Here is a 12,521-nt window from a genome sequence, read left to right on the forward strand (position 1 = left end):
CATAGCCTGGACACTTGCCTATTATAAAATTCCTTCACTTGCGCGTCTCAAAAAGCTGCTGTGCATGTACTATCTTAAAATTAGAAGCATATATACACGTGCTTGCTTATTTTATAACATGCGCATGTAGCCGCAAACACGATATAGAATTTCAGCACATCTGGCCGCCACCTATATACACGTGAATGGATGCCTGCATGCCCATTTTAAAGTTACCTTCTATACGTGCACATCTGCTCATTTTTGCACACACCTTTTAATGTGCTAATACTAAGGAGCCTATGTACTAATACCATGCTATTTTTAATGGGTGCGATAAACACCTTTACTGCATGCCTTAAAAAATGCAGCATGTACTAAATCTCTAGTAAGGGGGAAAAAGCATGTTGTTTAACATGAACCCAGGTACAGTAAAACTTACAACACCCACATATGACACACATTTAAATATCATGCTAATAATCTAACCAGTCTCTTGTTGCTATTTACTAAAAACCTGGGGGAGAGGGGAGAGAGGGAAGGGCAGGACCTAAATATACCATGGCCTGTTCCCATGAAAAATATAGCTCCTGCTCCGAAGCAGGACTTAAATGCTAATACACCAACTCTGTAAAGCTGGGTTGGCAAACTAGTTTTCACAGCCTTATACATTTTTACGCTTTTTTAGAATTATAAAGATGAACCTTTTCATTGGAGTCATACTCCCTGTTTTTATACATTTTCTTTCCTGAATGTAAGCTTTAGTTTTTCCTTATAGTACACAGTTAAAGAAATGTTTTGCCAGTTAAGGGCCTGATTCACTAAAACTTTTCTGCCATTCTCTGTCTATGGGAAAAATGCTTAGTGAATCATGCCTTAAGTAATTTAGTCATTGGTGTATAGGTTTAGAAGTGTTGACCTACTTAGACCCTGATATCAGTGAGTGCACTTTGAGAAAGCTGTTCCTGTTCCATTGCATGGCAATCTGTTGTTCTCTCCATAAGATGTATCTTATTCTTTTATTATTTTCTGCTCTGAATAAAGATTTTTCTCCTCAAGCTGCTGGTTCTAAGTATTTATTTAAGACCCGTAACATGGGGCAGGGGAGAGGTGAGAGAGGATCATAGGAGGAGAGCAAAAAAGAGGATCACAAGGGTGTGAGAACCAGGAAGAGAATTGTACCAGAGGAGAGGGGCTAGAGTCCCTGCCCCCCAAAAAACAATTGGTGCCCCCACAAAATCTTTGCTACAGGTTCATTGTGTGTTAAAAGTGCAGTGGGAAAATTCTAATTCTGCAGAAACATCAATGCCAGCCATCAGTTATGTCATCAAGTTTTGACTGCTTCAGAGAATGGGCAATGTCGTCCTAAAGTTTTCTGCTTGTATGTTTGTGTATTTGTTAAGATCTGCAAACTGGATTTAATTACCTTTGCCTGTTAAAGGAGGGTCAAATCTTTAGAGATTGCCAAAATAATCAATGGTACTATGTGTGAAATATGACCTCAAGCTAATTTACAATCAGAGGACCGGACCCAAAAAAACCAAAAGCAAAATCATTAGACCCCTCCCTGACAAATGTCAAAACATAGCTCATGCCATCTCTACCACTTTAAACAAAATTTGTAACCTTTATATTGCTCTCATTTTCCATGTACTCTGTTTTTCCATTTTGATTTTAGCTATTCTGAAATACATGACCTGCAATAATTCTTGCAGCAGATGTTAACAGAAGGTATAAGGATATAAACTGAATTTTTCTTCTTTTAGAAATTATTTTTATTCATATTATTTTCCACATTATTAGACTCCTAGCTATTGTGGTGACAGATATTGGTCAGAGCCAAGTTACCAACTCCTTTCTGTACCCAGTCTGCTTGTACCCTGAGCCAGCCCAGTGGTAAATGTGCAATCGCCAAGACTTCATTCGTCCAGAGGCTGTGAATGCTGCCTCCACAATGCAAGCTGACCTAATATTACAGGTTTGTTTTTTTTCACTTACCAGGCTGTTTATTTTAGGTAAACTACCAAATTATCTGGGGGTTTTTTTCTTTTTCAGCTAAGAGGTAGAAGTGGGTCAATAATCTGAAACAGAAAATGATAGTTTTATGGCAGTATTCTCCAAGAGTACATCAGATTTACTGAATTTCTCATACATGAAGGATCCGATATTCATCGCTGCTTAGCCGGATAAATAGAGACTTTGCCCGCTAAGTGGCAGCCAGTGAATATCCAGCTACATTCAATGGTCACCACTTAACTGGATATCTAGTCTGTGGGCAGTGGGCGAATCAGGGTGCTGCTATTTATCCTGCTAAGACCTAGATTCATCAAATCACTATAAATATAGCGAAAATAGCACCTGCGATAAAAACAAGAGCGTGGTTAGGATAATTTTCAGCTTGCCACATCGCATAGGTAAATAACGCACGCCGTTTTGTGTCAACGCATGGCGCTTTGTGTCAATGTGTTGCATCACCACATCGTGAGTATTGTCACCGTGTGCCGTGTCTTTTTATGTGACTAGTGTAAATTAGTGCGAGGTGCGTTATTATTTCAGTTTATATATCCCAGTTTCCTGCAGCTGCCTCTTTGAGGATGTGACAGGCATGGGAGAGAGAGGAAAAGAGAGTTGGTGAGTGGTTTAGTGTGAGTAGGAGCTTTTTCTGATTTGATTACCTGAGTGCATTGTCTGGTCTTCTGTTGCCATCTGCTTCCTTTTACTTTGTTGGAGTGAAAGTTTTTGTATGTTAGTCCAGTTTGTCTGTCTGTCTTTTGGTGTGGAGGAGAGATGGTAGAGGAGTGGAAGAGTAAGGAGGCATGGAGGAGTGGTGGTGGAGGAGTGTGGAGGAGTGATGTGAGTGGAGGAGTGGTGTTGGTGGAGAAAGGTGTTGGAGGATTGAGGAGGATGGAGCATGAGAGGCATGAGGAGAGAGGGGGAGGGGGGAGGAGAGGAGGCAGGAGGATGAAAGCAGGAGTGCTAAGAGAAAGAGGAGTAGGAGTAGAGATGGGCAGGAGGGAAGGGATAAGAGGGAGGGGGAGGGGAATAGGCAGGAAAGGACGAAGGAAGGAGGCCGGCAGGCATGGGCATCGATGGCACTGATATGGGCATCGATGGCATTGACCCAGGCATCAATGGCACTGACATGGGCATTGATGGCATTGACCCAGGCATTGATGGCACCGACATGGCACACCCAGCTCTTTCCTTCTTTGACAAAGTCAAGCTGTGAGTTCCAGTGGGCAAACATATTCTCTCCAACTGACTAGCAGACTGTATCGAATTCTGCTATGAAAAGCAGGCCTTCCCCTCCAGGGGTGAATGAAGGCACATTCTCTAACGAACATGACAATATCTGTACCACATTATCGTTCATTACCAGTTGCCGACATTTCTTAGGCTGCAACTTGTAACTCTCTTCAAACATTTGCAGCCCCCTAATGCTTACATATGGAAGTCTATCAAGGCTCTGCCTTGGCCAATCTGTCTTGGAATGCTTCCTTCCACTATGCTCCCCAACTCCTTCTACAACCACCTGCTGTGATGTCAGGCTGCCTCATCATTGCCAATAGCTCCCCAATTATTGTGCCTGTGCACAGGTTATCTGCTATTGGCCTGGTGTAATATGAGTCAGCCAGTAACTTGCTAATCATCCACATGTGAGGACTACCATCCTGCTTGTCCTGGAAGAAAGCAGAGTTGCTTACCTGTAACAGGTGTTCTCCCAGGACAGCAGGATGTTAGTCCTCATGGAACCCACCTGCCACCCTGCAGAGTTGGGTCCACATACGTTTTATTATTTTATTTTTCGCTCGCACTTTTTGCTGCACACGAGACTGAAGGGAGACCCCTGTGGACACAGGGATAATGGCATGCTGGGCATGCTCAGTGTGCCAGTGTCAGTCAAAGCTTTCTAGAAACTGTGACAGAAATGTTTTCCATGACAGGGCTCCGTCCAGTGACATCACCCACATGTGAGGACTAACATCCTGCTATCCTGGGAGAACACCTGTTACAGGTAAGCAACTCTGCCATCTCAGCTCATGCTGCTGCTGCCTCCATGCTGCTGGATTTTCTCTTGGGCCTCCTGCCTCCATGCTGTGCTCTTTAGTCCTGGTCCTACTGCCTCCATGCTGTGCTGTTTGGTCCTGGTTCTGCTGTCTTCACTTGAACTCTGCTGCCTTGGCTCTTAGGATGTCTCCTTGAGTGCAGTCTTTCAACATGGTCTGTCTGGGGCCTTTTCCTAGCCATCACATAGCAAGGCTGCTATCAGCTCCAACATTAGAGCTCTACTGTAGCTATTGGGAGTGCCACATCTGCTTTCTGTGGTCTTTGTTGTAATCATGTAAAGGTTAAGATGCTAAGCCTGCATATGTAATGATGCCATTAATGGTTCACCAGGTACAAGGTTTGCCCTCCACATGAGCTTGCATGCGAGAATGCCTTTGTACATCCCAAGTAGTCACTTATCTAGCAAGCAAGACCATATGGGCTAGGCCATACAATTGAACACTCAGTGTATGTTCCAAAGCAAGACAACAAGAGCTAAAGAAGATGTTTATTATTTGGACCTTCCATATTGTTTCTTGTTGCCTTCTTCACACTGCATACTCTTAGCTAACTCCTGCTTGCATGGACATGTATGTAAGATGGACAGTAGCTAGCTGGTTAACACTGCATATTGTGTTCATGTAGAGCTTGTGTGGTGTTAAGGGGAAGTTAGAGTCATCATCACACAAGATTTGATCTTCAGCCCCCTCATTTGTGTCATGACTCAAAGGCTATCTGTACCCAATCATTTGTACCTTTCACAGTAAACCAAATATGACATCTACTTGATGATAGTTGGAACAGAATGTCAGCTGCTGTGTGGCAACTCGGGAGGAGGAGGAGTAAAGGAGTATTGTTGTTTTGAGAATGTCCACAGGCCAACAGCAGAGGCTTAGAGGGCTGCTGCTGCTGCTGCTGCTTGGGACCAGGCAGACTTCCACAGATTGCCTGGCACCTCTGTACTGGCATGGCTTGGGAATCTGTATAATACGTGTAAGGTAAGGTTGACCTTACAGGTAGTATTCAGATCCCAAAGGCAGCCCAATACAGGAATGGATCCAGGAAATCTGGATCCAGTTGTAAAACCGAGTCAGCAGTGGCTCTAAAACTGGTGACACAGTGGTGTCAGCTGTGTCTTGGCACACCCATGTGACAGTAAGCCAACCCAGTACAGATGTATAACTTCACATGCACATGTTTGTTAGCTACAGAATAGGGCAGTAAAATGGGAACTCTTTCATTGAAACCTTTAACTGTCTACCTGTACCTTTAGTCTATGCCTTAAAGCTTCAGAGCTATTTGATATTTACAGCATTTCTAGAGCTGTAGCTCTCCATGCTCGAGGGCCAGATAGGGTGGCATCACACTTGTGGCACTACCTCATCCACATGTGAGTGTTAGAATGGGGTCTGCAAGGGAGGGCCGGCAAGCCACACAGCGCTCGCTGGGTCAAACTATGAACACTGTGTTGGCAGTCGTTCACCAACTCATGTGCCACACATGCCTCTTTTAGTGTCACTATGAGGCAAAACATATTATGGCAGCCATATGTATTTTATGTCATCTTTACTTTCACAACTGTTTTTCCAGTACACTGTACGGCTGCATTGTCAAGACAAATCCTGAGTAGGCATATGTGTTTTCTGTTACATAGTGACCCAGACAGAGCAGCAGTGAGAGAAAAAAGATGATAGCGAAGAGAGCAGCAGCTAACAGTCTACTGGCCTTCCTTCCCTGGAAGGGGAATGTGGTAGGTGAGACCTATCAGGCAAAGAAGCATTGTATAAGCTTTTGACAAAGCTGGCTGCCACTCAGCATGGTATCCTCGGCTTGTACAGAGCAACATGGGGGATCTAGGCGAAGATCCAGAACTATATCCATTCATAGTCCAGCGATATTATGGAAGACAGAGCAGAGCAGCACTATCTCCAACTTTGGGTGGGGCATACATTAAAGCTTCACCCATCTTGTCCAAACAGCGAAATCGACTTTTGAGAACTCTGAAGGTGCGTTCAATGTCACAGCGGGCCAGGCAGCACATAAGGCCTCGTAGTACCTTGTCTCTGCCGGCATGTTGGGAATGGCAACAGAGTTGAGAACCCAGGACCTGCAACTGAACCCAGCATCTCCTGTGGCAAAGACAGATTTATGCCATCAATCATAGCATTGTTACTTGCAGATCTGGCTTGCAAACCACAGCATCCTATAAGACTGTATAAGATAGCCTGTACCTTTCCCTGAGCTTTAGAGGCCAATTTGCCCAGCCTAATTGCTTGTCACATTATTCTGGGCCAGTATATGTGCAGGATAGCAGTAGCCAAAAGTAGCTCAGCTCTTCTGGACTACTGAATCACATCTGGGTATCCAACAATTGTATGCCAGGCCCTCGCTACTGGTGTGTAGCAGGCCTCCAACCTTGAAGCAGTACATAAGAGCTGCCTGTGTTAGCTGAAAAAACAGTTCCTCATGCTGCGTCTGCGAATGTCCTGTGTGATCTGCAGTATGTCTTCCATAGAAACCAATTTGTAAGCCCTGACACAGGGACTTTGCCAGGCCACCAACATGCACAGGACACCTCTTCTGGTTGAGGTGTGTGAGGTTCAAGACAAACTGTGGTCGACTATCTGGATGGCGCATCACTAACCAACGACATGTGATCATGCAGTACCAGCAGTGTGGACACTTCAAGCTTGTCATTAACCAGTGAGATTCAAATAGCTCCCAATGGGAGGATAGGAACAGGTCCATTTTGAAAATGAACACATTGAAAGTGTATAGTGCCTGCTCACACACCAGGTTTTAGGGCAGGTGCATTGTTTGCCCTCACAAGATTAGCAGACCTGTGCAGCATGGGGAGAAAAAACAGGCCCTTGGGCAATCGCCTGCAGACATAAGTGTACAAGCCACTTGTCATGGCAGTGATGATTTTCCTCCCCCTGAGCCACCCCCATGTCCGTGCCGATTGCCACAAACACATAGCCAGAGATGGAATATAGAAAGAAGCGGCTCTCTTACCTATGAGCCAACCGTCACCATACAGGCCATCCTCAAAAATTTCACACAGGCCCGATTGCCTAAGTATGAATGAATCATGCGCGGCTCTCAGGTACCTGGCCACCACGTCAAGGATGCGGATTTGAGCATCACAGACTATCTCCATGTTAATGGAGTGGAAGAGCTTTCTGTTACGGTACATCTCCTCCTTATCACGGGGTGGAATGATGACCACATGAGTGCAGTCAATAGCTCCCAGAACATTGGGAAAGTTTGCAAAGGCATAAAAGCCTCTCTTCAAGTCCCGAGGAAATTCTATGTAGCGATTAATGCAGTCAGAGATTGCTGTGATGACCTGGTCCAGGTAGCGTGAGAAAGTGGTTTGGGACATTCCCCCCACTACCCCTGTGTTGTTTGGAAGGAGCCAGTTGCCATGAAATGCAGGGTGCCCAACAGTTTGGTGAGGCCAGGCACAGCGTGGGACCTTTCAGTGACTGGATCCAAATTCCATCGGATTTCTTCATATAATTCCAGGATATCCTGATAGCTGAGACAATACCTGCAAATCATATAGTCCTCTGGCATGCCCAATAAGGATGTTCATGGAGGAAAGATGCGCTCCCTGTATCTCCTCCGCTGTGGCTGCCGTGTACCAGGCGCCATTTGATTAGTGGCAGCCGATGGCCTGAGAGGGAAGATGGCTCCCGGGACCCCCACTGGACCACCAGGTAATTTTAAAAAGTTTTGGGGAGGTTGGGAGGGTGGGGGAAGCTAAAGGATATGTTTTAAAGGGTAGGGGTGGGTTTAGGGGTTGTTTTTGTGTGCCATTTTTCCCGCCCTCCCCCAAAACGATAAGAAAACCCCACGAACAATTTTGTGGGGTTTTCCTATCGATTTCGGGGAGCCCTCGATATCTGACAAGTTTGAAAATATCGTACGATATTTTCAATCGTCAGAAAAATGATTCACATCCCTAGTATTCTCCCGAACCTTCCATGCCCATATTAACGTTGAGTTTTGCAATTCTGTAAAATCAATCAAGTACATCTGTAAATACATCAACAAGGGCAGTGACCAGGCTGTATTTGCCCTGGAGAAACAACATGATGAGGTATCACGGTATGAGACAGGGCGTTACATCAGCAGCTCTGAAGCAGCCTGGCGCATATTCTGTTTCCCTATTCATGAATGTTTTCCCCCAGTCGTTCATCTCGCTGTTCATCTGGAGAACGGCCAGAGGATTTACTTCACAGCTGACAACGTTGTAGAAAAAGTACACAAACCTCCCCAAACAACCCTCTTGGAGTTCTTTGATCTTTGCACACAGGTTGATTTTTCCAAACAGCTCCTGTACTCTGAGGTTCCAGCCTACTACGTTTGGAAAAATAACCAATTTGTTAGGAGGAAACAGGGACAGCGCGTACCAGGCTAACCAGGAGTGAAAAAGGACCAAGTCCTCGGCAGAGTGTACACAGTCCACCCAAACAATTCGGAGTGCTATCATCTCAGACTCATGCTTCATGAGGTCAGAGGGCCCACGTCCTTTCAATATCTTAAAACTGTCGCTGGTGTGCTACAACCCACATTCCAGTCTGCGTGTCGAGCACTCAGTTTGTTAGAAGATGATAAGCGCTGGGACAATACTCTCCAGGAAGCTGCACTCTTACATTCGCCACTTAGGATCCGTCAGCTCTTCGCTATTATGTTGGTGTTCTGTCAAATGGCAAACCCCTTACCACTATGGGAAAAACATAAAGATAGGCTTTCAGAGGATATTCGTAGGTAGCTGCAGAGGTAATCTCTCCAAGACAATGTCCAAGAACGGTCGTCCATAATCTATAACCAATGCCTCAGCTTCCTTCAGGATTGTGTACTGGCTATAAGAGGTCAACCTCTTCACAAGTACAACTTGCCTGCGCCATCACACAAGCATGAACACACTGCAGCTAACCCCGACTACTTCAGAGAGCTGGCTTACAACATCTGCGATCTGTCCAAGGCAGTTGATGACAACGAGCCAAGGCTGAATACCGAGCAGAGGAACATCTATCACGAAGTCATGACCAGAGTTCACTGTCAAAGTGGCCGAATCTTTTTCCTAGACGCTCCAGGAGGTACTAGTAAAACATTCCTCATCAACATGTTGCTTGCCAGGGTACGAAGAGACTCAAACATTGCCATTGCTGTGGTTTCTTCTGGCATTGCAGTGACGCTTCTGGAAGGTGGACAGATGGCACACTCTGCCTTCAAGCTTCCTCTCAATCTCAACAACACCGAAACACTTCTGTGCAACATCTCCAAGCAGAGCAACATGGCGCAGGTACTCCGACAGTGCAAACTCATAGTGTGGGATGAGTGCACCATGGCCCACAGAGTTGGCATCGAGGCTCTCTATAGGACGCTCCCAGACATCCGAAACAACAACAGCCTCATGGGAGGGTTGACAGTGTTGCTCGCCGGGGATTTCAGACAGTCTCTGCCAGTTGTTCCGCGGGGGACCCATGCCGATGAAGTTAAAGCCTCTTTCAAGTCCTCTTACCTGTGGCCCACAGTGAAAGTCCTGTCCTTGAGAGTGAACATGAGGGTGCACCTGACAGGCGATGTCAAGGCAGGAGAGTTTTAATGCCTTCTTTTGGCTATAGGAGATGGCAAAATGAACAAGATGGCAAAATGAAATTGCTGGCAAATCTGTCACCTGGTCACAGATTTGAAAAGTCTTACACAAAAGGTATTCCCGGATCTTCAAAATATCCACATGAAAGACACATCGTGGTTTAGAGCGAGGGCAATTTTAACTTCTACAAATGACACGACAAACTCTATCAATGACACACTCCTGCAGGTGTTCACCTCAGAAACAAAAACTTATAAGTCTGTGGACTCAATCGTCGAAGTTGATGACGTGGTACATTACTCTTTTGAGTTCCTGCACAGTCTCAACCCTCCAGGCATTCCTCAGCATAATCTCATTTTGAAGGTCGGCACACCAATTATGTTACTAAGAAATCTACCGCCACCAAAACTCTGCAATGGCACCAGACTTCAAGTCAAGTCCCTCCACAGAAATGTCATTGAAGCAATCATTTTCACAGGTTGTGGATGAGGGGAAACAGTTTTCATCCCTCGCATCCCCCTTATACCATCAGGTGTACCCTTTCAATTTAAACGCCTGCAGTTCACAGTCAGAGGGTGCTTCATGATGACTATTAACAAATCTCAGGACCAGACTCTCAAGGTCGTTGGTGATGACTTGAGGCACCACTGCTTCTCGCACGGCCAGCTGTACGTGGCCTGCTCTAGAGTCAGCTCAGCTGATAGCCTCATCATACTGCAGCCAGGGGGTTGCACAGCAAACGTTATATACAAAGAAATCATTATGTCATGACAGGCAACTCACAGTACATTCATTCCACATATTCATTTCACACTTTTTAATTACCACTAACCTCACTTTATAATAATATGTTCATTTTAAATATATAAACTCCAAAGCCCTCACTCACTCAAAACAATTACTTTTCAACTTGCGTGAAATAAACTCACATGTTTCTATCAACTTCTCCACGGGTATTCCGCTAGTATGTATATATGTATGTATATATATATATACACACTATATACAGGTATAGATAGATAGATAGATATATATATATACACACTATATACAGGTATAGATATATATAATTTGACTTTTCATAGAGTGACTTCACATCAGAAAGCATAAAATCAATCAATTTAATCATGGTACACTGTTTAGCTATAAGAAAAAAAAATATATATATATAAAACCAACAATGCAGTTCTCACACACCAAGATTTAGTTCCATTGGACAATGGGAATATTTTGATGCAGTGCAGTATCCCCAGTAGTTAAAATCCTATGCCAGTAATGATATATAATTAGAGATAAATATTTGGACAGCGATTCTTGTCTGTTTACTGACCAAGATATGCAAAGTAGGAATGGGGTAGATTTTCAGACGAGCGCGAACAGCCTACTTTTGTTTGCGCTCCAGGCGCAAACAAAAGTACGCTGGATTTTAGTAGATACGCGCGTAGTCGCGCGTATCGGCTAAAATCCTGGATCGGCGCGCGCAAGGCTATCGATTTCGTATAGCCTGCGCGCGCCGAGCCGCGCAGCCTACCCCCGTTCCCTCCTAGGCCGCTCCGAAATCGGAGCGGCCTAGAAGGGAACTTTCCTTTGCCCTCCCCTCACCTTCCCCTCCCTTCCCCTACCTAACCCACCCGCCCGGCCCTGTCTAAACCCCCCATCCTACCTTTGTCGGGGGATTTACGCCTCCCGGAGGGAGGCGTAAATCCCCGCGCGCCAGCGGGCCTCCTGCGCGCCGGGCCGCGACCTGGGGGCGGGTATGGAGGGCGCGGCCACGCCCCCGGGCCGTAGCCACGCCCCCGTACCCGCCCCCAAAACGCTGCCGACACGCCCCCGAAACGCCGCGACAACCGGGCCCGCCCCCCGACACACCCCCCTCCGAGAACCCCGGGACTTACGCGAGTCCCGGGGCTCTGCGCGCGCCGGGAGGCCTATGTAAAATAGGCTTCCCGGCGCGCAGGGCCCTGCTCGCGTAAATCCGCCCGGTTTTGGGCGGATTTACGCGAGCAGGGCTCTGAAAATCCGCCCCAATGTGAATTGTTTTTTGACGATTTAAAATATAGTCCGATATTTTTTAAATCGTCAAAAATCGTTAAAGAGTGCGATACAATAGAAATTCCCCCGATTTATCATGAAAAATCGTTAATCGGGTTTGTGTCCACTAACAGGAGTTATTTGGGGGGAGGGCCCATATTAGACCCTTTAAAACTAATCCCTTATCTTCCCCCACCCTCCCAAACCCCCCACCCCCCAAAAGTTTTAAAATCACCTGGTGGTCCTGTGGAAGCCCCGGGACCGATCGCCCGCTCTCGGGCTGTCGGCTGCCACTAATAAAAATCGCGCCGATGGCCCGATAAAAAAAAAACCAACCCTGACCCTTTAAAACTGACCCCTTAGCCTCCCCCACCCTCCCGACCCTCCCAAAAACGTTTTAAAATTACCTGGTGGTCCAGTGGGGGCGCCGGGAGCGATCTCCCGCTCTCGGGCCGTCGGCTGCCACTAATAAAAATGGTGCCGATGGCCCTTTGCCCTTACCATGTGACAGGGTATCCGTGCCATTGGCCGGCCCCTGTAGAAATGTATTTTGATTAGATTTGGCAAGCCAGTCTAGAGGGTCATGTTAAGCATCAAAATGCCTCATATTAATCTTTTATACAGCCTACAGGTGTGGAGCAAGTTATATGTATATTGTTGACTAGCAAGCCTGCTGTAATGATTTTGTGGCCTTCTTTTTGAGTAAGGTTGCTGATACCTGTTGCAAATTTGACTCAGACATCATAATTTCATCCTCTACTGATGTTCAATCTGACACCACCTGGAAATCATTTGATTTGTCACAAAAAAGGAAGTTGTCCAGATTTTAGCTAGAATGAGTTCTTCTACGAATCTC

General features: G+C 45.9%; 2 protein-coding genes across 14 annotated transcripts in view; both read left to right on the top strand.

Annotated features, from left to right (window-relative positions):
• Nucleotides 1–12,521, top strand: part of LOC115084679 (poly(rC)-binding protein 3-like) — a 1,201,673-nt gene that overhangs the window by 866,191 nt on the left and 322,961 nt on the right. The window lies entirely within an intron of this gene.
• Nucleotides 7,118–9,643, top strand: LOC115083287. The gene is made up of 3 exons (XM_029587095.1): nt 7,118–7,216; nt 8,063–8,293; nt 8,885–9,643. Exons 1-3 carry the CDS (start codon nt 7,118–7,120, stop codon nt 9,641–9,643), a joined length of 1,089 nt encoding a protein of 362 aa, XP_029442955.1.

This window comes from Rhinatrema bivittatum, chromosome 2 (assembly GCF_901001135.1).
Source record: "Rhinatrema bivittatum chromosome 2, aRhiBiv1.1, whole genome shotgun sequence".
NCBI lineage: Eukaryota > Metazoa > Chordata > Amphibia > Gymnophiona > Rhinatrematidae > Rhinatrema > Rhinatrema bivittatum.

Excerpts from the sequence above, each read along its gene's own strand:
- LOC115083287 (XM_029587095.1), top strand. The coding sequence starts at position 7,118 with ATGCGCGGCTCTCAGGTACCTGGCCACCACGTCAAGGATGCGGATTTG. Across the intron at positions 7,217-8,062 it reads TGGAAGAGCTTTCTGTTACG|TACATCTGTAAATACATCAA; the intron begins GTACATCTCCTC and ends AAATCAATCAAG. Across the intron at positions 8,294-8,884 it reads CTGACAACGTTGTAGAAAAA|GATTGTGTACTGGCTATAAG; the intron begins GTACACAAACCT and ends AGCTTCCTTCAG.